General features: G+C 35.7%; 1 protein-coding gene across 3 annotated transcripts in view; it reads right to left on the bottom strand.

The window, feature by feature from the left end:
* Positions 1-460: 460 nt before the first annotated feature.
* Positions 461-24,617, bottom strand: part of SLK (STE20 like kinase) — a 59,731-nt gene continuing 35,574 nt past the window's right edge. For 2 of the 3 annotated variants that reach the window (XM_036111074.2, XM_078077146.1), the window contains 10 exons: positions 24,085-24,215; positions 23,733-23,856; positions 20,997-21,176; positions 18,471-18,563; positions 11,464-11,593; positions 10,652-10,776; positions 9,519-9,707; positions 8,838-8,963; positions 7,565-7,678; positions 461-4,156 (listed from right to left, as the gene is read on the bottom strand). In XM_036111074.2, the coding sequence (XP_035966967.1) occupies positions 4,010-4,156; positions 7,565-7,678; positions 8,838-8,963; positions 9,519-9,707; positions 10,652-10,776; positions 11,464-11,593; positions 18,471-18,563; positions 20,997-21,176; positions 23,733-23,856; positions 24,085-24,215 (1,359 nt within the window). In that variant the 3' untranslated portion in view covers positions 461-4,009. The remainder of the gene's footprint in view (positions 4,157-7,564; positions 7,679-8,837; positions 8,964-9,518; positions 9,708-10,651; positions 10,777-11,463; positions 11,594-18,470; positions 18,564-20,996; positions 21,177-23,732; positions 23,857-24,084; positions 24,216-24,617) is intronic. The other variant, XM_036111075.2, reaches the window with a different exon arrangement.

Here is a 24,617-nt window from a genome sequence, read left to right on the forward strand (position 1 = left end):
TGAACACTCGCCAAATGACGGTGCCTAGTGTCTACTGACTCTTTCATGAACGTATCAATGATGGAAAGAGGTTATTTTTAGCAGAAGTGAGGTCATATGGTTAAGTGAAATGTTTGGTGAGAAAAATAATCCATCCCAAGGGAAGAAAAATTAAATGTCTATTTTTAATATATATTACATATAGAATACATATATGTTATATATATTTAATATATAATTTATTTTAAGCACCACCCAAAGGAGGGGTTTGTATGCTGAAAGACACCGCCCTCCGAGTTACCAGTAAAAACTACATTCTTGTGTGTGGTGATGAGTCAGGTAGGAACACAGGCAAGTCTGGAAGGGTCCGAAGGCCTGGAGGACTGTGAGGGTTAAAAATGAAACCAAAAAATGTTGCAAGATGTTCTCATGAAGGACAACCCAGTATCAAAGATTCTTAATAAAAGACTGCTTCCCAGAGTAGATTAAGAAATAACTTTATTTTTCATTTGTCAATCCCATGATTGAAAAGACATGTTGCTCCCAAATAGACAAGAGGCATAATCAGAAACAAAAGTCTTCCTGAAAATTTAGCTCATGAAGTTATTACACTGCAAAAATCAGCAAAGAATCACCAAAAGCTGCAGCCAACATTTAAAACTGGTATAACATTCTACTCAAGCTTAGCAGAAATTTTAAAGCCGTATCAAAACCACGTCAGCCACAGACTAGCAACAATGGAGGCATTAACTGTTGTGCCTTCAAGAAAAGCATTTAAAATAGCCCATTTCCTATAAAAGATCATCTCCCCAAAAAGAGTGATTTATTTCATCGGCAGACTCTCAGAACTGGTAAGTAACTCTCCTCTTCCACCCCAGTTCTAGGCTTTCCTTTAATCAACAATATCTAGAACTCATCTTGGACAGAATTTGGCTTCTCAGAAGAGTCTTTGTCATGTAAGCACAGTGTGGAATGGGAGAAAGTGTGTAGTTACCAGGGAACTAACAGAGTACAAAAGACAGTCACTTCTGAACTCGCTGATGCTCAAGAAATCAGAGACCCTCCATTAAAGAGGGTCTCATATGCCTGAGAGCTTTGTGCTTGAGGAAACACTACTTAGAGGTAGCTCTGGTTCTGGTTTATATTTAATTACAATTTGCTGTATCCTGTCACAGGAAAGTTCTAATATTTTCAACAAAGTATAAGCACTCTCAATTTTCTCTTTATCCCCACCCCCCATAGCTTCCCCATTGAAAAGGGTAGGAAAAAGCTTAATTGTGACTCCATAAAGAATAGCAGCTAACTCAGCAATTCACACCCAACTACGACTGACAGGACAAGGAAAGGCAACCTGGTGCGACCAGCTCTGCGAGCTAGGCCTGCAGAAGTGCAGTGCGTGCTGTGTTCACAGCATGCGGGGAGAAGAGGGAGGATGTCGTCGGGGCGCACGTGGAGAATTTCTTTTATGTGTTTCATAGCACATTCTGCCACAGCAACAAAACCACCACATCAGCAATGGATCCGATTGTACTCTTTCAAAGAAGTCTGTGCCCCTCCCCAACTCCCCACCTACACTTCATGCAAGATTAAAAAAAAAAAAAGAACAAATGATCACTATTATCTATTTGAATATAGGGCTCAAAAGAAGTGAGCAGGGATGGGTAAAAACAGCATATTCTATAACAAAACACTTTTTGAAAAGATTTGTGTAACTTTAAGCATTAAAATGAATGTTTCACCTCTACACATGTATCATTTTGCAGTCCTGCCCCCACATGAATATGGTCATATTTGAAAGAGAACTCCAGCATGAACACTGAATCCAAAAGGCAGTTTTATGGGTTTTCCAAGATTTGCTAATAAACTTACCAGAGTGTCAACCGTTCTACTCTGAGCCTCTTTTCTTTATTCAATACTCTCATGTCAAGTTGAAAGGAATAAAAAGAATCAAATATTCAGACCAAATTAATTATGTGCCACAAACTAAGACACAGGATTATCCTTTAAAAGATCCTGAAAAAGTGTACACTACCTGAAATAATTTTTTTATAAAAGCCAATGAACTGAAAATTTCAAAGGAGAGATTGGTATGAGAACCTTCTTCCTCTCTCCCTCTGTAAATAAATCATTAAATATATTGGGTAACATTATACTGTCATTTTTATCATAACAATATAAACAATTTCCATCATCATCCTGAATATTACTTTATAAAGATATATACTTTAAAAGGCTTTCAAAACATTTTCAACCCAGCATTTGAGAATAAAGCATTAAAAGAGTTTTGTATACAGTAACACATTCAATGTGATAAGTGTATGAATTTACAACCATATATTTTATATATATATATATATATATATATATATGTATATATATGTATATAAAAAACAAACTTGGCCAGAAGTTAAGGCTACCTACAGAGTTGTCCAAGAAATTATGCTTGTCAAAACAATTACAAAATTAAAATCACATGCATTTTCAAATCATCTAAATCACTGACAAAATAAGGTTCGCATTCAAAATTTTCAAATTAACTGCAAGAAAGTGCTACAGATATTTACATTTTCTTAATATGAATCAGTGTTCCCACAAAATTACACTTAAATTTTTCGCCAGCCTCAAATGTCAAATAACTAAAAACTGAAACGTCTACAGTTTGGTACTTAGTACTCTTAAAAGAGAATAGGTTGAAAATGGCAAACAGCAAGCATCATTTACAAATGGGCCATCTATTCAGCCACCAAAGTACATTGCATAATACTGTATGACCTGACTAGGACTTGGAATTCTGAGTCACAAGAGGGACCAAGAGTGAACATTTCATTAATAATTACATGTATCAGCAACCACATGATAAAGGTTTCAGGCTTTTCCCACTCAAATCAAAGTAAATAATTTAAACATGGGACTAAATAAAACCAAAATACAAATGACTTTCAACAACAACAAAGTCATTTCTGACATTGCCTAAATATTTTATTTAAATGCTTTTTTAAAAAGTATTCTGAACAAATGCCTCTTTTAAGATTAATTTCAGAAAATACATTTATAAGTATAACAGAGCCTGCAGGCCTCAGGCAGAGTTTTCAATGAACAAAATGTGCTAGGATGGGAGAGGTCACTTAACCAGATCACGGATTATTTTAGGCAATAAGCTAGGAACCTAAGTCTATACTTCTTTTAATTTGGTGTGTTATATTTCCAATTTCAATATCTAAAAACTACCTTTTTTTAAATCTTTTCAACTTTGTACAACATATATTTTAGGATGAAAATTTCTATCAAATGGTAATAGGAGCAAGATTTAAAACACAATAATGCTTAATGCTAAGGATGTTTGTCCCTGTTGAATCAAAAAAGGAAATCCTACTTTAGACTCAATTGAAATTTAGTGTTTTAGGCACTATTTTAATAAAATTAGCACCCTTATTAGCTCATGACTAAACAGGTTATTAGACAAATTATTTCAATAATGTTTCTTTTTTAAAAGAGTCTGTTGCTATTTAAAGACAAAATAGATTTATTTATTCAATCAATATGGTATTTTGAGCAACTCAGAGCTTTGTCTTGAGAGCTGATTCACCAAAAGGAAATTATTCCAACTCTCTACAGCAGAGTTGCAGCTATAGAATTTAGGCATCACTGAGAAGTTAGGCCAGGTAAAAAGATATTCACTAATATTCAGTGGCCTAACAGCTTTTTAAAAAAAAAAAAACTTCAGACATCATACTAACAGTTTTTCAGGTAACAGTGTCTAAAGAACACAATTTTTAAGATTAACATACAAAATCACCTTAGGGAATTACTGCAAGATGCCACTTTGCCAACATGGCCCAGCATCTGTCTTGGTTCCTTTCCCTTCATCTTTGCTAAACAAACAAACAAAATAAACAAACAAACAAAACACCTAGAAGGTGAGGCAGGTGATTGTCTTCATAAGCTCTCTGATATAGATTGTGGCAGAAGATGAAGAAAACAGAATGACATATTTAAAAAGCCAAACCCAATCACAGAATGTTTCCTATTGTTACGACCCAGTGGAATGCAAGCTAGGAATAGGATAGAACTTGGAAATCCGGCTCTGTGTTGATGGGTTAAGGCATTCAGACTCCCCAGTCATTTTAAAGAACACCTCCTGTTCCTGCAGTTTCCTGGCAAACTCTTCTTCCAGTGTCTTAAAAAGGAAGGGAAAAAAGAAATTATGTGCTAGTATTTCAAACAGAATTTACTCTGACAGCCAAGAATAAAACTATTTGCTCAAAACGCTCTCTCTGTATGTTATCCTAAGGAAGACCAGAGTGCTCAACAGTTAGATTAGGCTGTGCACAGCCCTAGATTGAAGCCTTTGGCTCAGCCATATGAATGTATAACTTGGGTCAATGACTTAACTTCTATTACAGAATCATCTCATTCTTCTGTTATAAAATAGGTAGAGTATCACCTACCTCACTGGGTTGCTACATGAGGATTAAATCATGATGTACTTAACACCTACCAGGCACTCAATAGATGACACCTATTATTAACTACTACCTTTCTCTCCCACATGGCACTTTCCATTTTCTGTTTATTTTCATTTTTGATGTGCATGTCTTTTCTTTCACACTGAACTATAAGCTGTTTGAAGGTAAGCCCTAAACCAGATTCAGCTTTACATCCCCACAATACAGATGGCATATAGTAAGTGCTGGATAAACACTTGTATCAGTGATTTTGCAGACAAGTGATTCAGGGATGCTGCAGAGGCACAAAGTACAGCAGAGGACTGAAAGATATAGGAGTGTTTCTCAGAAGAGGTGAAACATGAGCTCAGTCTTAAAGGGAAGAAAAGAATTTGATAGACAGGATGCAGATGGCATGCCAGACAGAGGGGGCTGAAACAATGCACACAGGCAGGAAACCACAGACGTGGTGTGCGTAATGGTGATTATACCCAATATCAGAATATGACCAGGGAACAAAGTGCCTTGTGGGAGATACTGCTAGAAAGTCTGATTGTGGCCAATGTACGGCACTATGACAGCCACAAAGTCAAACTGAGGCATTTCCACTTTATTCTGATAGAACTAAAGATTTATTAACACCACAATGCCAGTACCAGGGATGTTCTTGAATATAAATACTCTGGTGATGGCAGACAAGCAGGAAGAAAGGAAAAGGAACTTGAGATCAGAAGGCCCATTAGGACATTACTGAACATTTTTAAGCAGTAGAATGATAGTAATGGGAAAGAGAAATATTATAAAAAGAGAGTTAAAATTATTTGTCATCTCACTGAAATGGGATGTGATAGAAATGAAAGACAATTCAGGTTGTTAGACTAGATGTCAATTAGATGGACAGGGATGTCGGGAAGCACACTGATGGTGGGTGGGAACACATGGGGGAACAAAGTGAGATGGGGATGATGGAGAAAGGCTGTGAAGTTCAGTTTTATCTCCACTGAGCTTACAATCTTTAGTCAATATTCAATAGGTATGTATTGATTGTTACAATATGCCAGGAACTATTCTAGAAGCTGACATATACCAGTGAACTGAGAGATAACGCTCCTGCTTTCAAGGAGCATACATTCTTGTGGGAAAAGACAGACAATAAACAACTGTGTCTGGGGCGCCTGGGGGGCTCAGTCGTTAAGTGTCTTCCTTCAGCTCAGGTCATGATCCCAGAGTCCTGGGATCGAGCCCCGCATCGGGCTCCCTGCTCTGCAGGAAGCCTGCTTCTCCCTCTCCCACATCTCCTGCTTGTGTTCCTTCTCTCACTGTGTCTCTCTCTGTCAAATAAATAAATAAAATCTTTAAAAAAAAAAAAAAAAACACAACTGTGGCTGGTGGTGAAGAATGTTATGAAGGAAAACAAAGGTGATGGGATAGGGAATGTCTGAGGTGGGCATGGAAGCTATTATATATATATAATCATCAGAAAAAGGAACCTTTGGTGAGATAATGTTGGAACAGAGGCCCGAATGAAATAAGAAGGAATGGAACATCCAGGTGGGAAATGGGCGCTTAGAGCATGAACCAATAATAACAAAACAAGAAACAGTAAGAGCAATGGTAACTACTCATTGAACCCTGACTACAGCTCAGGTATTAGGAAATGCTATAGACACACATCACTTCTTTTAGGTCTTAACAACCCCAGTTGGGTACCTAGTGTCATCTTTGTTTTACAAATGAGTAAAACTGGGCTTGGGAATGTTAAGTAACAAAATTAATCATGTCAGCACTGAGATCTGAACCCAGATCTGTAGGACTTCAGAATTTGTACTTTATACAACCCCTACTTAATACAAGTGCTGGGACTGTCCTTAAATGTGCAGCAGATGAAGCCATGACTAGGCACAGGATCATCAAGGGTGTAAAGCTGTGAGATGTCTAATGTTTCAGGTGACTGGAAGACAAAGGAAAAGTGATAAAGAGCACAGAGAAGGAAGAGTTAGGTCATAAAAGTCGGATGAGAAGAGAATTTTTTTTTATAGATTTTATTTATTTATTTATTTATTTGAGAGTGAGAGAGAGCACAAGCAGGGAGAGTGGCAGAGGGAGAAGCAGGATCCCCACTGAGGAGAAAGCCCGATGTGGGGCTCAATCCCAGGACCCCAAGATCATGACCCGAGCCGAAGGCAGACACTTAACCGAATGAGCCACCCAGGTGCCCCGAGAAGAGAATTTTAAGAAACAAGATTTCTAATGACAACAGTTAGATAATACCATAGGATCTGGCTGTTAGCAATTCATACTGTCAATGAGTTCAACTGGGGAGTCTGAGGTGAAAGCTAGACTTCAAAGAGCTAAAGAAACCGGGAAAAGGCCCTTCTGTACCTTTTGAATTCCAATCCAATCCAGGAAGGCCAAGAGAAAATAAAGGTTTGAGTTTGAGAGCTAGCAAAGGGAGAGGATCACATAGTTATAGAAAAAAAATGAGTTGAAGTGGTTGACCAATTGGACCAGGCCAGCAGGGAGTCAAAAAGGAAGTACAAAATAGGAAGATGGCTGATAGCTGGATGGGGGGAAGGGAGACTTTCCTATTTTACTATCATATGAGAGCCTTATAACCTGGCTCCTGTCAACTTGTCCAGACTAAGCTGTCCTCCCTTCCTTCCCTCTCGCCCTCCTTAATGCCTACACACAGGCACACTCCCCCAGTGCCCCAATGGCAGGGCGCTACTTGCAATTCCTGTACACATCATTTTCACCCATTCTCTTCTCTGAACTTACATTTCCATCACACCCTAACCTGTCTGTATGCCTAGCCAGCTGTTACTCATCCTGAAGTCTCACTTGGCTTATAAGGCATCTTCTCTGTAAAGCCTCCCTAACTTCCCAGGCAGACTGAAGCACTCCTCGTCCTTGGCCTCAACACTGTGCTCCTGTCTCCTATCCTTACCTCCCTCACAGCAGTGTTCCTACTGAACTGTAATTGCTTGTCACTACATTCTGAACCTTTGGGGGAGAGGGACTTTGTCTCTTCATCTCTTACTTCCTGTCTCTGACACTGTACGCCACATATTAAACAGCCAATAACTGGGTGGACAAATGGATGAACACAAATGTATTTTATCTAAAGCTTTTAAAATTACCTTTTTCCTGGGTCTCAATTTCTCTCTCCATTCCTTTAATTCTTGGCTGTGCTCCTCATCCAACTCCTTCAGTTTCTGAGTCTCATGCTCAACCAATAGGTGGCATTTTTCATTCTGAAAATAAAATTTGGATTAAAAATTTTCAGATCAACTAAGCAATTTTTCACAAATGTAATTATCTTCCAATAATAAAGCATTCATTAAACATCAAACTATTTTTTTTTTTTGTTTAGATTTTATTTATTTTTTGACAGAGAGAGAGATAGCGAGAGAGAGAACACAAGCAGGGGGAGTGGCAGAGGGAGAAGCAGGCTTCCCACTGAGCAGGGAGCCTGATGCGGGGCTTGATCCCAGGACCCTGGGATCATGACCTGAGCCAAAGGCAGATGCTTAACGACTGAGCCACCCAGGCGCCCCTAAACATCAAACTATTACTGAGGTTCAGCCTCTTCCCTGAAAACCAAGGGCTCAAATGAATTATAGCTTCATTTCTGCAGGTTTAGAAGCTAGATCTCTTACTTACCATATGGAAAGAACTTAAATAGAGTTAGTTTGATCCTGTTTTTCCTTTCTAAGAAGGTTTGCTCATAAAATTGACACTTCAAAGGACACCTTATATGGATTTTACCCACTGGTACTAGAATGTGGGATTAGGAACTATTCTACTCTAGTAAATTAAGCAAATATGTAGAGTATCCATAATGTTTACACTATCCATAGTGTAACGGATAATAATGTTTACACTATTCTGAAATTTTAAACATTTTAGGCTATATAATAGATGGGCTGCATACTCTAGGTAAGGCCCCAAAACAGTCCCCCTAAAGTAACCTTTAAATTTCTTAGGAGAAAAATTCTCATATATTTAGTTTATCACTTTTTTCAAACACCTAGAAGAAAATGAACTATTTCTCCCTAAATAAAATTTTAAATTCAGAATCTGATAACAAAACCATCTACCTCATTTTGAAAACTTTGTTCATTTTCTTCGCAAAAGAGACTAAAAATACTCAATACTGCTTTTGAAAGATTCAACTTCTTAGGCTATAATTTAGCCTCATGTTTATATTAACCATGGTTATATAAAAGCTAAATAAGTGCCTATGATACTAACCTGATCTTTATTTGGATCTATACAGAAAACAAAACCTCTCAATCCCAGCATTTTCATGAGTAAAGTACAGTTTATTTTGGTTAGCTACTGTTCTCTCCAAACCAGCCACTCGTGCTGCCCCGTTGCCACCAGCTCAGTTTTCATGATCCTGTATCTGACCTGCAGCTGATGCAACTCGCGGACGTTGGCTTCACACTGCAACTGAAGATCCCGCATTTGATTTTCGTGTTTCTGATGCTGAGCCATTCTCTCATTTTTCTGCCTCTTTTCTTCTTGAGCAGCAAACTATAAATTAAAAAAAATATGGTTAACAAGCAATGTAATTTCTGCATCTTCCAAAGGAGTAATTAAGGAATTTAACAAGACTTAAAGTACAATAAACTAAAGTTGCAAGTAATAATAATATACTGTGACTTGAGCTGGAATCTACATTATGGCTTTGGTGGGGAGAGAGGGTGCTTCTGATTAAAACCTTGTTCCTCCCATCTGCTTAGTGACCGTAGTTCATTTGTGTGTGGGACCTATGACTATAGAAGCAAAGTGAAGCCCTATGTTTTTCAAAAGCTGTCCAAGTCACCTAATTCCCAGGACTGGTCTTAGGACCAGTCTAGCCCAAAATCTGGTGTAGGGTATGGGGCGGAGGGCTTTGCCCTCTGTGGCCACCAACCTACAAACACTAAGTTGGTATATGCCACATATCTAGCCCCAGCCCATAAAGCCAAAGAGAACATCAACAAGCCCAAGATGGCTTGAAATGTTTACAACACAATTATGTGACATTTCTAAAGGACACTCACATTTTTTAAATCTAAAAAAGAAGAGACTAACTGGCTTATTTACCTGTTTAATTTTGTCACGGTCCTGATCTGGTGTGGCCGTTGAGTTAATTCTCAAGCTTTTCTTAAACATGGCCATTCGAGTCTTGGCTTCACTGCGCTGAATCTTAGGCAGTCTTGCTCTTTCTTGAGTCTGTCTGTTTTTTAATTCCTCAATAAGTCGTTGATTGTAACGCTGCATTTGTTCTGTTTCCTAAGAAAGTATCAAACAGAGTCCAGTGATGTAGATATATTTTATTTTTATTATTTTTTTAAAGATTTTATTTATTTATTTGAGAGAGAAAGAATGAGAAACAGAGAGCATGAGAGGGAGGAGGGTCAGAGGGAGAAGCAGACTGCCTGCTGAGCAGGGAGCCCGATGTGGACTTGATCCCGGAACTCTGGGATCATGACTTGAGCTGAAGGCAGTCGCTTAACCAACTGAGCCACCCAGGCGCCCGAGGGAGATATAATTTAATACTCAGTACTCACATGTATGCTCAAACATGTCATTTTGTTGTTTCTCAAAATTGCTCTTTCCCTTGTTGCATTACCAACCAGCAAACTTTTACTCAAAATATAATTTATAATAAAAATATAGCTTTTAGTAATAAGAATCTTTTTTTTTTTTTAAGATTTATCTATTTATATTAGAGAAAGAGAGCACAAGTGGGAGGGGCAGAGGGAGAGGGAGAAAGAATCTCAAGCAGACTCCACGCTGAGTGCAGGAGTCCAACATGGGGCTTGATCCCACAACACCGAGATCACCATCCACAGACCTGAGATCACGATCGGTCACCCAACCAACTGTGCCACCCAGGTGCCCAGAATGAGTCTTATATTAAAATTCTTTTACTAAGTCAGGGAGTCCACATTTTTAAGATATTTGAACCATAAATGGAGCCACAATAGCTACCTTTGAGAGACAGGATGAAAATTATAATGTAGAAGAGAACTTAAAGCACTGTACTAGTCACCTTCCATGAAATTCATAAAGAAGTTTGCAGTCACGATAAGACACAATTAATTACTCCAAACTTCACCAAATAAATTTTAGGATTAAAAATATATAGAGAGAGAATTCATTCTCTAAGAAATAGTTTCAGAAATAACTCTATAAACTTGAACAAAAAGTAAACCAATTTTCCTTTCATTAACCTTCTCATGACGCTTAAGTAGCTGATGTCTTTGCATGAAATACTGATCTTTAAGTTGCTGTTTGAGCAGCTGGTGTTTTTCTTGTAAGTGTCGTTCTTCAAGCTCCCAAATTGCAGCTTCTCGAGCTAGAAGAAGAAAGCAATTTTCAAAACGTCACTTTGTTCTTTTTACACATGTACTTTGGTCTTCATTTTAATATTTACATTAAAAGTGTTCTATATACACTAACTTATACACACAATGACATTCTGAACTATAAATGAAATACTACCAGTGCACAGGTAATACTCATCACCACTTACCATTCTGTTCTAATGTCCTATAAACAGAGAGTGTCCCACCCCCAACACCAAAACTCCTTTTAATCATCTTAATGATAAAGAAAAAAATCTTAGCTTTTTATTAAGGGAAATAAGTGTTTAAAATCCCATTCCATTGTGTAGCCATTAAGTATACCAACAATTATAAGGCACAATGAGTATACCAAACTATTCAGGTAAAGTTCTAGCACCATCTGAACAAAAAGATGTTTTAAGAATTATATGTTTTTTGTTTACTTCTCCTGTCGTAAAGGCATTTATTCGATGTCTTACAGTATTTATAAAGAATTTTAAAATTTTTAATTCTTAAAATTTAACATAGTTTTTCCTCTTATTAACCTCAACTTTATCTTTCTACCACTCTAGCAAAGGAGAGCATTCAAATAATTTCCAATTATTTGATATTATGGGTATTAGATATATCCATATATCTCAGCAATGTTCTTCAGGTACCATTTTATATACACACATATGCTGCGTAATTTCATATACCTCTCATGAGTTGCTGTTTGTTATTCAGGCACTCTCTTTCAATATTGGCTAGCTCTGCCTTCTGCTGTTGGATGATCTTTTTCAGAGAGCCATCTAATTCTTGTTGTTGCTTCTGAACAAATTCCTGTTCCTATTAGACACAGTTAACCATCAGTTAATAAGCATCTACTGAGTGAAACATCCATTTATCTATATGACTATATTAGTGGTTAACAAGATTTCTAAGCCAAGTTTCTAAAAAAAAATCACCAATTATATAGCATATATAATATAAATGTATTAGTAACTCAAGCCCAGAAAAAAAGTACGAGAATACAATAAACTCACTATTAAAAATAACACACAGAGGTAACCCTCTCAGGTCCCCTCCCTCTTCAGGAGCTCTGTACTATCACTCAATAAACCTTACTAAGCTCTCAATAAACTTTGCTGCCCACCAAAGGAAAAAAAAATACACACAAAAGACTACAATTCACTCATAATTAAAATGCCTTATTACATGAACAGCTTTAGTAAAATAACAAATTTAGAGCTTCAAAAACTGACAATTCATTACACTATGGTGTGGATAAAACAAGAATAAACAAGAAATGCCTTTTAGGAAAAAGAGAATAAAGAGCAAATAAGTAAAACACATATCAGAATTTTAAATATCTCTATTTTTCCAAGAAATAAAGAGTTAGGAAGAAATACCATGGCTACACTAACAGAGAAAGATAGTTTCTATATCTAGTATTTGCCTAAAAATAACAATAGTTTGTAGACAATGAGAAATAGTACATTGCTAGAGAAATGTGAACTAAGAAGAGTAAAGTGAGTTACGTTTTATAAATATATATATAAAATTCCTTATAATCAGAGAATTCTACCAACATGTTTGGGATTCACTCGTTCATTCAACAAATATTTATTGAATACATACTATTTGCCCAAGTGCCAAATTTATGCTTAAAAAAAAAAAATCCTTCAATAACTGTGTAAGAAAAGGAAATGTTAAAGTGACTTATGGTCTTTGTGCTAGATCACACATTTACAGAAGGAAGAAATACTATCCAAATTGAAGAAATATGTTGAAATAATATGGAAAAATAAGTTTTGCCAGTAAACATTTGGCTCTCCATCCCTCTTGGCAGTTACAGCAGTCTGTGATTAGCAAAACGGATATTCTGATCAATTTGAGTGTGGATTTAGAGATTTAGGATTGAAGCAGCACTCCACCTATAATCCCTCCTCTTGCACATCCTAGAGAAGATGAAAGCCCAAGATCCATTTGGATCTATTCTTTATGCCTTGGGCAGAGTCTGACAGGATCTGGATCACTGCCAGCCTGGTTTTCAATACATGAAGAGTGAGTCTAGCTGTGTTCCTCAAGGTGCTTGCCTTACTACTATGTCTCTGGAGGGGAGAATCAGGTTTTATCATTCGTGATGTCCTGTTAAAGTAATCTGGAGCTATAAATACTGCTGTCTCATCTGTGTCAAAGTTTGTACTTTAGCATAAATACAAATATACACTAGTAGAAAGACTAATGAATTGCCTCTATAAAATACAACTGTGAATTGACTACAGTCACCTACATTATCACAGAAAAAAAAAAAACCCACAATGAATATTTAATTTCAACTATTTAGAATAAGGCCTTTTGAGTTTTAAAGAGATGCAAAATCTCCATGCCTATCTTGTAAGCAACTATAACAAAGAAAGTTGCTTAAGCTTTATATTTTCTTACAGTAAATATCACCTATAATAAAAATTACATTGTTTCTCTAATTTCATTGTAAAATTTCTATATGCAAACTTGTATAATAAACTTAATATAATCTGCAGCTATATCAAAGGGTTTTCTTTTGTTCAACATTTGTACCATTAATTTGCATAAAGGACTTTTAAAAAATATCTGTGTAGACAGAAACAATGGGCCCAATATTTAATTACTCTAAATATAAATATTACATTTAGACTCAAATCAAATGCAAAAGTGTAAGATGGGGGTGAATAAATATTTATGTGAAAATTAAAAAGGGTAAATATAAGCCAGTGCCACTAAAAAAGTGAATGCAATTTCTTGTCAATTCAATTCTTGGTTATATTAATATATGTATGTCTAGATTAAGCAAGATAAGAGCTGGGTTCAAAGAAAACCTTTACTAAGTACTTAGTAAATGTTGGATACTGTACTAGTTATGGGGTTACTAAAATTAAAAAAAGACAGTATTGCCTTTAAGGAGCTTCTAGTAGTTCCAAATTGGTTTTGTCTGTCCATATAGAGAGCAGTGGGCCCCTTCCCTTAGTATCACATTTTCAAAAGTTCAAAAGTAAACCATAGAAAACCAAAAGCTGGAATACAGGGTCTAGAAACCATGCCACACAATGAGCAACGGAAAGAACTACAGAAGTATGCAGCAGCTAATACATAAGGGGAAAAGAAGAGCTGAGACTATTATATAGGAGGAGGCAGAATTAGCATGTGCTGGTCCAGAAAGTAAAATAAGGATTAATAGGTAAGAGTCAAGGTAGGCTTCTGTATGCAAGTGCTTCCAACAGTGAGAGTTAGCAAAGACAGCAGTTGTCTTACAGAGTCACAGACTTAAATAATTAAGCAGAGTCTGGATAATTACGTAGTCAAAAATACTGTGCAAATAATTTTTTCTTTCTCTTTCTTTCCTTCCTTCCTTCACTTATTCATTTATTTAAGTAATCTCTACACCCAACGTGGGCTCAAATTCACAACCCCAAGATCAAGAGTTGCACACTCTTCCAACTGAGCCAGCCAGGCACCTCAAATAATTTTCTTTATTAAAGCTAAAATTTACCTGAAAGGTCCAGATCCCTCACATACTAATTCATATATTTTATTACCTCAAAAGAAATGAAATTTTAGTATTATTGAGCTTTCATTAAATTTCCTAAATTTCATTAAGTTTCCTAACAAAAGGCAAGTACAATATATTCACGTTGGAATTTTTCATTAGAAATTACTTTTAGGATCTAAAAGGAAAGTGATCTTACATTCCAAAAAGATTGAACAAATCACATTTACCCTAAAAAAAAAAAAGATGTAGTTGATCACTAAAAGTAACAAATAATTTTAAATGAACACATAAACTGTAAAATGAGCACCCTTTCAAAGTACAAGTTTAAATGCTGGTAAGAAATTTTATCATATTAATCAGATAACTATAAACATTAAAAATACAACTTTGGGTTCTAGAAAACTATAGGAAAGGTTTATGACATACTGAGCTATTTGTACAAAATTTGATTCTAACTCAAAAGAAAAGCTAAAAATGGTAATGATCAGAAAAGTGATCGTAATTCATAATTTCTCCCTCTCATTAAAAAAATTAATGTTTTGCCTACTCTTTAGAAAACTATAGAGCCCAGCAGCTGCCAATAATAAAAAAGAAAAGTAAGTCTAATTTCAGGAGAGGGGAAGGGAGGGGTTGAAATCAAGCTGTATTCTATCTACTCCAGTTGTGTATATCAAACATCACAAACAAAAATTACAGTTAAATAAGCTAGTCACTTCCCTATAGAAACTGTGAGAAAGAATACAGCCTGGAATTCCAGACTTAATTTAAAACTACAGCAAGGAGAAGAGCAACTCACTATTCATTATGGACAATTTGAATAGTGAAAACTAGAGTTAAATGGAACTACAATCACTACTTTTAATATGGCTTTTCTGACCATATCCATAATTAAAACATATATGTAAACATAAATGCAATCAAAATGTCACTTCACACAAAGATAAAAATCTAATCACAGCATTCAATTTCTCACATGTGCAAAGCTTATAAAATACTACTGGGAAGGTATTTCTCGAAAAAGATGAAAATCTCAAAATTTGTGGTGAAGGTAGACAGAAAAAAGAACACTATTATAAATATTCTAATTCCAGCTCTACCATTAATGTCTTTTTTGACTTTAAGTAGACCACTTAGTCTTCTGTGCCTTGATTTCCTTGCCGGTAAAATGGACACACTCCATCCCTGTATTAGGGTGGTGGCAGTGTGAATCAAATGTGAAAACTCTTTGAAGAATACTATACTATAAAAAGTTCGTTTCAGGTTATTACTATATTGTCATTACTGACATTATCATCTATCAATCTTCTAGATTTTAACAAATGAAGCGAACAATGAAAAGGCACATGTGAGCTGAAGAAAAAACAGATAAAACAAGAGAAGGCAAGGCATCCTCCCACAGACACGTGGGACTTACGTCCTGCAACTGGGCCTTGAAGACTGCACAAGATGACAACTGAAAAGACTGAATCATGACCTGAGCAATACCCTGTGGATTAGAATACAATGCACCGCCCAGGTGAGAATATAGCTGATGACTTTTTGTAAATGGAAAGAATAATTATACAAATGTTGAGTTTCAGGATGTGTAGAACAAGTTACTTAACAGAGAGGTCTCTTTCTCATCTGTAAAAGGAAGGTTTTGAACTAGATCGGTGGTTTCTGAACTCTAGTTTGTATTGTTTTTTAAACCAGTCAAATCCTCTTTTAAAAAATGTACCATAAAATTTATGAAACAGATGAAACGTCATGCTGCGTGACATGAAGCAGAAGCAGGGCCCTAAAGCCCTACAGTCCTCTCTTTCTGAAGGATTCTCGAGGTGCTTCTTCCAAACTCAAGAGCTCCTGGGAGTACAGCTTAAAAACCACTGAACTAGTTGATCAAATACATTCTGGCCCCATGACTATATAACTATTATTCACAAATTCTCAAAAAGTTTAAAATAGACTCTGCAAAGTTACTGTTTTAGCACCTTCACGAAAAGCAGTAGCAAAAGAGAAATACTTTTTAATTTGTTAGATTACTAAATTCTTCATTAAATTTACAAAAAGAAATTTACTATTGCTTTCAGCTTTAGTTGAAAATATAGGCTAGTCCCCAAAATTTTATGAAAAATCACCAGCAAAGGTTTTTTTTTTTTTGAAGATTTTATTTATTTTTTGAAACAGAGAGAGAGAGACACAGCAAGAGAGGGAACACAAGCAGGGGGAGTGGGAGAGGGAGAAGCAGGCCTCCCGCCGAGCAGGGAGCCCGACATGGGGCTCGATCCCAGGACCCGGGGATCATGACCTGAGCCGAAGGCAGACGCTTAACCGACCGAGCCACCCAGGTGCCCACCAACAAAGTTTTATTAAAGCATAGGATCACCTAACTCCTTCAACACTAAATTCTCAATTTCAACTCTAGCATCTGAAACATTACCTTTTGGAATTTAAAAAGTCTGTATTTCTATAGGAGGAAAACTTATTATTGTTCTTGTTTGAAATCCAAGTTATCCAAAATTAGATGTATGGCAAGTAAGGACTTCCTCTTCAATTACTCACAACATGACCAACAACCACTGGACTAAGCTGACAGGAGTTTAGATTAAACACAGAAATAACAGTTTAGACATGAGAGGCAGTACAGTGTGGTGGTTCACATGTGCTCTCATTTCCTCCCCTGAAGAACAGAGGTAGTAAGAGTAACCACCCTCATATGTTGTGAAGTTAAATGAGTTCATGCAGGTGAAGTACTCAGAATAGTGCTTTACACATGGTAAATGCTGTGTTTGCTATTATCACTTTATTTTTTTAAAAGATTTTATTTATTTGATAGAGAGAGAGCAGGCTTTTCCCTCTCCGGGAGAGGGAAAAGCAGGCTTCCCCCTGAGTAGAGAACCCAACACAGGGCTCTATCCCAGGACCCTGGGAACATGACCTGAGCCGAAGGCAGACACTTAACCATGTGAGCCACCCAGGCACCCCTTACTTTAACTAGTAATCCCCACACTAGGCCAAGACAAAATTTTTCACTGGCTCAAACAAAAAAAAAAAAAAAAAAAAAAAGTACTCAATTTATTAAAATAAGCTAGTTTTGTTAAAATTTTAAATTCCAAAATATTTTCTTTATTTTTCATGGTGTTAAAATATTCTTTCCTTTAAAATGATGGTGACAAGTAAACAGCACTTTAAAATATCCTTCTGAAAATAAAATATCCTCTGGACAAAAAGAAAAAATTTTTTAAATGTTATTCCATTTGTCATGGTCCCCAGTGGTTTTTGTTTCTTCTATCTTTTTTCACAGGTCCGTAAAAGTTTGGGAACCACTTTTTAATCACATAAAACCACATTAAAATGATAATGGAAAACAGTCATTAACATATAATCCATGTCTCTTCTTCCTTTGACATATGTAACTACAAATTGAGCTCACTTCTCTCTTTGCTTCCAAACTGAGTGCAAACTTAATTAAAAGAAAAATGATTCCTAGTATAAATGACCTTGTAGAGTCATATGAGATAATTCTAGAAAAATCTGCTTAAAATACTATCTTGTCTAGTTTTATAAAGAATTCACCCATCTTAATAGGCCCAGCCTTATCATAACCTAGAATCAAGATTATACAGGCAGTATTTTTTAACTGCTGGATTCTGAATCAAAAAGAAAAAACAACATACTTAATATTCAAAATCTGGTTTTAAGGTACTTATGTTGTTGAGTTAATAGTAATAAACATTAGATCTCCATTTAACATTACCATTTACCACTGTTCTTTTAACTTCCAACTATATAAAAATAATGGTCTTTTAAATAGGCATTCTTGTCATATGCACAAAGCCTATACACTCATCCTCTGTATTTTGTCATAAAGTCTTCTATCAAACACTGACATCTTCTACCAAACACTGACTACTTAAAAATATAAGCTTCCATATGATTATAATAAGAATACAGTGGATTACACATTAACATACTTGTTCATTTCATCTGGAGTCAGCTTTCCAAACATTCCACTTAATTTCATATTAGCAACTTAAATGTCACCATTAGTGTGATTTTAGTTTTATATAAAGAATGCCCTGGGAACCTTTGTATGAGCAGAAGTCAACATCATATAGTAAGTACAGCAGGAGTTTGCCCTTTCAACCATGGTTTACTGAGCTGTGAGAATAATGCTGCTTTCTGTTTTTAGTAGCATTAAGCTGCTGCTGTTACCTGAGCATGCTGGCTTTGTGCAAGCTCCTCTTTCCTGCGTTTCATGAGCTCTTTTCTCAGCTCTTTGGGTGCTTTCTCCACTTCATTTATAACCTACAGTGTATAAGCATGCAGGAGGTGGGGAAATAATACTTTCTCCACAGCAAGCATTTATGTGAGCAGACACACTACAAGTCAAAGATTAGAGCTGTTAAAAAGTTCCTTTCAACATGCAATAGCATAGGTGTTAGTTCGGTGAAAAAGAATGAAAGGATAGAACATGCTTAATCTCAGTGCAGAAAGGGACATCACACCATACAAAGGTTAATCAGATGCTTAATTATCCCTACATATTATTCTCTCTTAAAGATCCAAAACAATCAGTAAAGGATTACTAGCAGCACTGATTATGAACTAAAGATGATAAATTCAACTGACCTTCTTGAAAGATCATAAAACTATAAACATATCTATTGACATTGTTTGAAATGTTCAAAATAAGGAAAGTTAATGCCATTTATAAAAGTGCAAAATTTCATAATTGGCTTGATAAGACCAAAGAAATAACTCTACATTCATTTAATGACACCAAAAAAAAAACAAAAAAAAAAAAAGGAGAAATAAATGGATACTATGTTTTCTTTTCTCATAAAACACACCATTTTATACATGGTGTGATAAAAATGAACACATTTGATGATTTTGTGTTGGATCAGAATAACACTCTCCTTTGCTGACAATTTAAGCCAAACTTAATTGTCAATGTCAGTATCATAAGCACTCACAAAGTAACAGTTCAGTATGCTAGGATTTATTACACCAGATAAAGTATATAAGATGAAGTATAATTTAAAGCTCCTTCTTTTAATCATTTCAAAATCCTAGATATGTATTCCACCTAAGCAGATCTGTAGTCCAACTATGAAAAACAATCATGTGTTTACAAGTAGAAGCACCAAAAGCAATCAGATTCCAAATCACCGCATGCTACTGATGGTCTGTGAAAGAGACTGATTTTGATTGAAGAGAGTGTATTTAAAATTCCCCATCAGTAATCCCTCATGAAACCAAATCACCATTAAAAGGAAGAGATTCCCCAAATGCAAGAAATTTAGCGATAAAGAAGAAAATACATTAATAGAATTATTTAAAATACGCATATCACGACTCAAACATGTTCACCAGCTAAAAATCTCCAAACCCAAAACAGTAAAAATAACTACAGACTTTTATATATTTAGGATTAAATCATATATTTACCTATAAATTTTTAAAAATTTAATCTGATATTAAAAAATAATCTCTCAGTAAAAACTATCCATAGTTTCAAGAAAACTGACATGGAGCCTCACTCAAGTCATACATCATGGTGCAACCCTACATAAAATATTAAACAGTAAGCAACCCTACATAAAATATTAAACAGTAAGAAAACTAATTTTTAGAAATGGTAGCTACATCAAATAAAGTTATATACCATTTCATTATTTACCTAAAAAAATTATAGAATGCATTGTATTTATTAATGTTAGATCCTATGCTTTTAAAGTAGATCCTCAAGTTCAGCAATATCATTTCAGTTTTAAGCATAATTAAATGTTAAAGCCAACACGAACCTGGGTATTTTAGATGTACAACAAAAGTGAAAATGCATTTGCAGGTTTGGTTGAGATTTTTATTCCAATTCTAGTAGAACTAATCATACTTATTGTCCCTGGGGTCTTTTGTATCATGAAAAGGTAAATTCTTCCCCCACACCTTTAGTGTATTAGTATAAATCATAAAATCATATTTGCTAATATGTATAAAACTTTTATTTTAATTTGGGGGAGAAAAAGACATTAATACAATATACCAATCCTCTTTCTGAATCAATGACAATCTTTCACAGTAAATAACCGCACAGATTCTATAACAAAATGGAACAGTTTCAGGAAAAATTTAAAAATTCATTGTAAAGAAACCACTTTACACAGATATTTTCCACATGTGATTCTTTAAGTATCTCTCAATTTGATGAATTTACAGATATAATTTCAAATTTCAGGGTACTCAGCTTTTGTTTTGGCACAATGTTCAAGAAAGGCAATCAAGCTAACCAAGAAAAAAAATTTTAAGTATGAATTAAATATTACAAATAAATAATAAGATGAATTATTGTTGCCACCTGCAAACACAACATAGTAAGTTTTCTTCAAAGAAGTAATTTCTACAGAGGCCTTAACTATTGCATTAATAAAGAAAAAATGGTAGACTGGAAGGAAAATGAATTAGACTTAATTTGAAGACTTGGTTCAAGGTTTAGCTGGACATTTAATGGTAGTTTGTGAACTTGAACAGACCATTAAAAACCTCTTCTATTCCAGTCTTCTTGACAGTAAAATGGGATAACACCTGACCTTACTACTACCCTACATAACTGCTGGGAAGACCGAAATAAAGAATAAATGAGCACTATTTAACTCTCAAGTATTATTCCTAATTCTGTAGTTTTAAGTGTACATTAAAAAAACAGCTGTCGTAATTAAAAGCAGTAGTTACACTTACCTCCTTCTTTCGATTCTTTAACATATTCTGGAATTTGGACAACTCTTTCTCTTGTTCTCCTTTAATGCGTTTGGCTTCATCTCGTAAGCGATTTGTGTGTTCTTGTTCTAGACGTTCAATAGTCTGTTTCTGCTGTTTTTCTAGATTCTCAATTTCTTGATCATACTGTCGCTTTTTGCTCTGTAAAACAATGTTGCTCAATATCATTTAACTTTTCTATCATTCATATTAACTCATTATAATGATGATGTTTACTAAGAGTACATAACCAGCATTTAAATTTAGTGATGTGACACACAACATTTGCAATACTGAAAAAGTTGAATGCACTAAAATACATTATGGAATTTTTTTAAAAGGTGAGCATTTTGGGGTGCCTGGGTGGCTCAGTCAGTTAAGCATCTGCCTTCAGCTCAGATCATGATTCCAGGGTCCTAGGATTAAGCCATGCAACAGGGTCCCTGCTCAGCAGGGAGTCTGCTTCTCCCTCTCCCTCTGCCCCTTCCCCCACTCATGCATTCTCTCTCTCTTGCTCTCGCTCTCTCTCTCAAATAAATAAAATCTTTAAAAAATGAGCATTTCATTTTTTTCTAACACAGAAAATACTTCTTTCTATTATACAAGTAGAATGTTCAAAATTTTTAAACCATCGAGACAATATCCAGTTGCTATGAAGTACTAAAGTTAGAAAAATTTCAATATTTATCCAATAAATGTTTGATAAATCAAAGGTCTTATCCAAAGTCTATTTTAATAATGTACCATTATTTATCATATTCAGATTTACTCGTCCTCATTAAGATTCTTCTTTTTTATTTTTTTTTATTTTTTTTATTTTTTTTTTATTTTTTAAAGATTTTATTTATTTATTTGACAGAGAGAGACATAGCGAGACAGGGAACACAAGCAGGGGGAGTAGGAGAGGGAGAAGCAGGCTTCCCCGCGGTGCAGGGAGCCCGATGTGGGGCTCGATCCCAGGACCCTGGGATCACGACCTGAGCCGAAGGCAGACGCTTAACGACTGAGCCACCCAGGCGCCCCGATTCTTCTTTTTTAAAGATTTTATTTATTTGCAAGAGAGAGAGACAGAGAGACAGAGTGAGCAAGAGCACAAGCGGGGGAGGCAGACAGAGAGGGAGAAGCAGACTCCCCACTGAGCAGGGAGCCCAACACAGGGCTCAATCCCAAGACCCTGAGATCATGACCTGAACTGAAGGCAGACACTTAACCAATGGAGCTACCCAGGTGCCCTACCCCCTCACATTAAGATTCTTAAACATCCTATTTCACTGAGACAACTCTTTTGAAATTATAAATCTGCTCTTTCAACAAAAGATTCCTACTTATTTAATACTTGAGTATTATATAATTTTGGATATAGGTAAAGCTAAATATTTATAAAGGTATTTTAAAAACATAAGTAAAGGGGCACCTGGAAGGCTCAGTTTAATCATCCGATTCTTGATTTTGGCACAGGTCACAATCTCAGGGTTGTGAGATCAAGCTCCACATCGGGCTCTGTGCTAGGCATGAAGCCTGCTTAAGATTCTCTCTCCCTCTCCCCCTACCCCTCCCTTCAGCTCTAAAAACTAAAAATAAAAAATAAAAAAATAAAAAGCAAAACATTTCAGAAAATATTTGGGGGGAAAAGAGATGCAATTTTTATAAGGTTCCTGAAAATAGAATGTTGAGTACTATAAAAACAGTCAATGAGAACAAAAGTTCAGTATTTTCTTAAGAATTCTCAGTTATGGGGGTGCCTGGGTGGTTCAGTCGTTAAGCATCTGCCTTTGGCTCAGGTCATGATCCCGGGGTCCTGGGATCGATCCCCACATGGGGCTCCCTGCTCCACGGGAAGCCTGCTTCTCCCTCTCCCACTTCCCCTGCTGGTGTTCCCTCTCTCGCAGTGTCTCTCTTCGTCAAATAAATAAATAAAATCTTCAAAAAAAAAAAAAAAAAAAGGAATTCTCAGTTATGATCCAACAAATGTAATCAACAATGCCACACTTCACAGAAAACAATCCTTACTACTTACAAAAGAACTATAGTCAAAACATGAATACTGTAACATCTGAAATGATCTTTTTTCTAACCTTCATTAAGCTAGATGTTTCAATAAATTACTGAAATTTTATAACACATTACTTATTCCTTTTCCAACTTTGGACCCAAGGTAAAAATTGAAAGACTCTATGACAAGTACCCTTGGCTAGTCGGCACCAATTTCTCTAGCAGCTGTGAACAGGGATGTGGAAGCTTAACTGTAGGAGCCAGAGACACAAGCATGTTTTGAACAAGCCCCAAGTAGTTCTAATATTCAGACAGGCTTGAAGACAACTATTCTAGACTGCCTTAAAATCTTGGATCCTAAATCTGAGAGGTCAAATTGTAACACTGAAAAATTATCCAGAAATACGCACACCTAAGAACTTTACAGACCATCTACTGGCTTCATGATCCAGGTTTTCATGATAAATTTTAATCAAAGAAAACTGGAATACACCCATCACACTGTAAGTCAGTGACAGGAAGACTGAGATAGAAGATCCTTTCATGCAAAAGGAAAAAAGACATACTAGAACACCAAAGAGATAAAGGCCAGAAATACTAACAAAGTCAGAGAAAATCTCATAGTCAGAGAAAATCTCATAATCAAAGAACAAGTTCTAAAGGTGGGGTTTTTTTTAAAGCATTAAATTTCAGTATAATAAAATGGTATAAAATCTAAGACTTTACCATCATTTCTTGCTCAAAGCGCCGGAAAATTTGTTCTCGCTGTTGTTGCAGCTTGCTATTGAGCTGTTGTTGGGCTCTTTGCTCTTCTTTTTGAAGGAATCTTAACTCCCGAAGCTCCTGACGTCTGATAAAATTTAACAGCAATAATAGGGGAAGACAGCAAAAATTACACCTTTGAAGTAATGCTTTTTAAGAAAAAAAAAAACTTTAACAATAACAGTATTTTCAAATGATAAAGTAATAAAAATAATCCAAAATTAGCCAAGACTTTAGTCTTGTTTCTCTATTCTTCATACTTTGCAGAGACTGAAAGGAAGTCACAAAACCAGTTTTAATTATGTTCTCTACTCACCTAAGAAACCTCAACTCTTCAGTTTTGGAATCACTATCTGTAACTATCTTTGACGTTGTTACACTCACTTCTACACCATCAACAACAAATTTGCGTGTTTTCTTCAAAGTCTTCTTTTGTCTTCTTGTTTCCTGAGTGAGATTTTATTTTAGTTAGGCTTTATATGGAAAATACTGGAGACAGAAAACATTTTCTTCTTAACAAAACACAACACAACACAGAACTGTGCATGTGTGATTTTTATGATACCACATCATAATTAGGCACAAGTGGTAAAAAACAATTCACATAAATGTCTAATTAGTATAACTTTTACATGTTAATCATTTTTCTTCCTCTTTTGACCGTAAGTTCTCAGATACCTCTGCTTTTCAGTTTTAGAACCACTGACAAAACACTTAAAAATAAATGCCTGGGGCTCATCCCTTAAAGAATCTAAATTAATAGGGTGGCTGAGAATTTGCATTCTAGAAAGGCTCCCCAAGTAATTTTTACACACTACCAGGACTGGGAATCAAAATCCATTTCATCAG

Source organism: Halichoerus grypus, chromosome 7, assembly GCF_964656455.1.
Source record: "Halichoerus grypus chromosome 7, mHalGry1.hap1.1, whole genome shotgun sequence".
NCBI lineage: Eukaryota > Metazoa > Chordata > Mammalia > Carnivora > Phocidae > Halichoerus > Halichoerus grypus.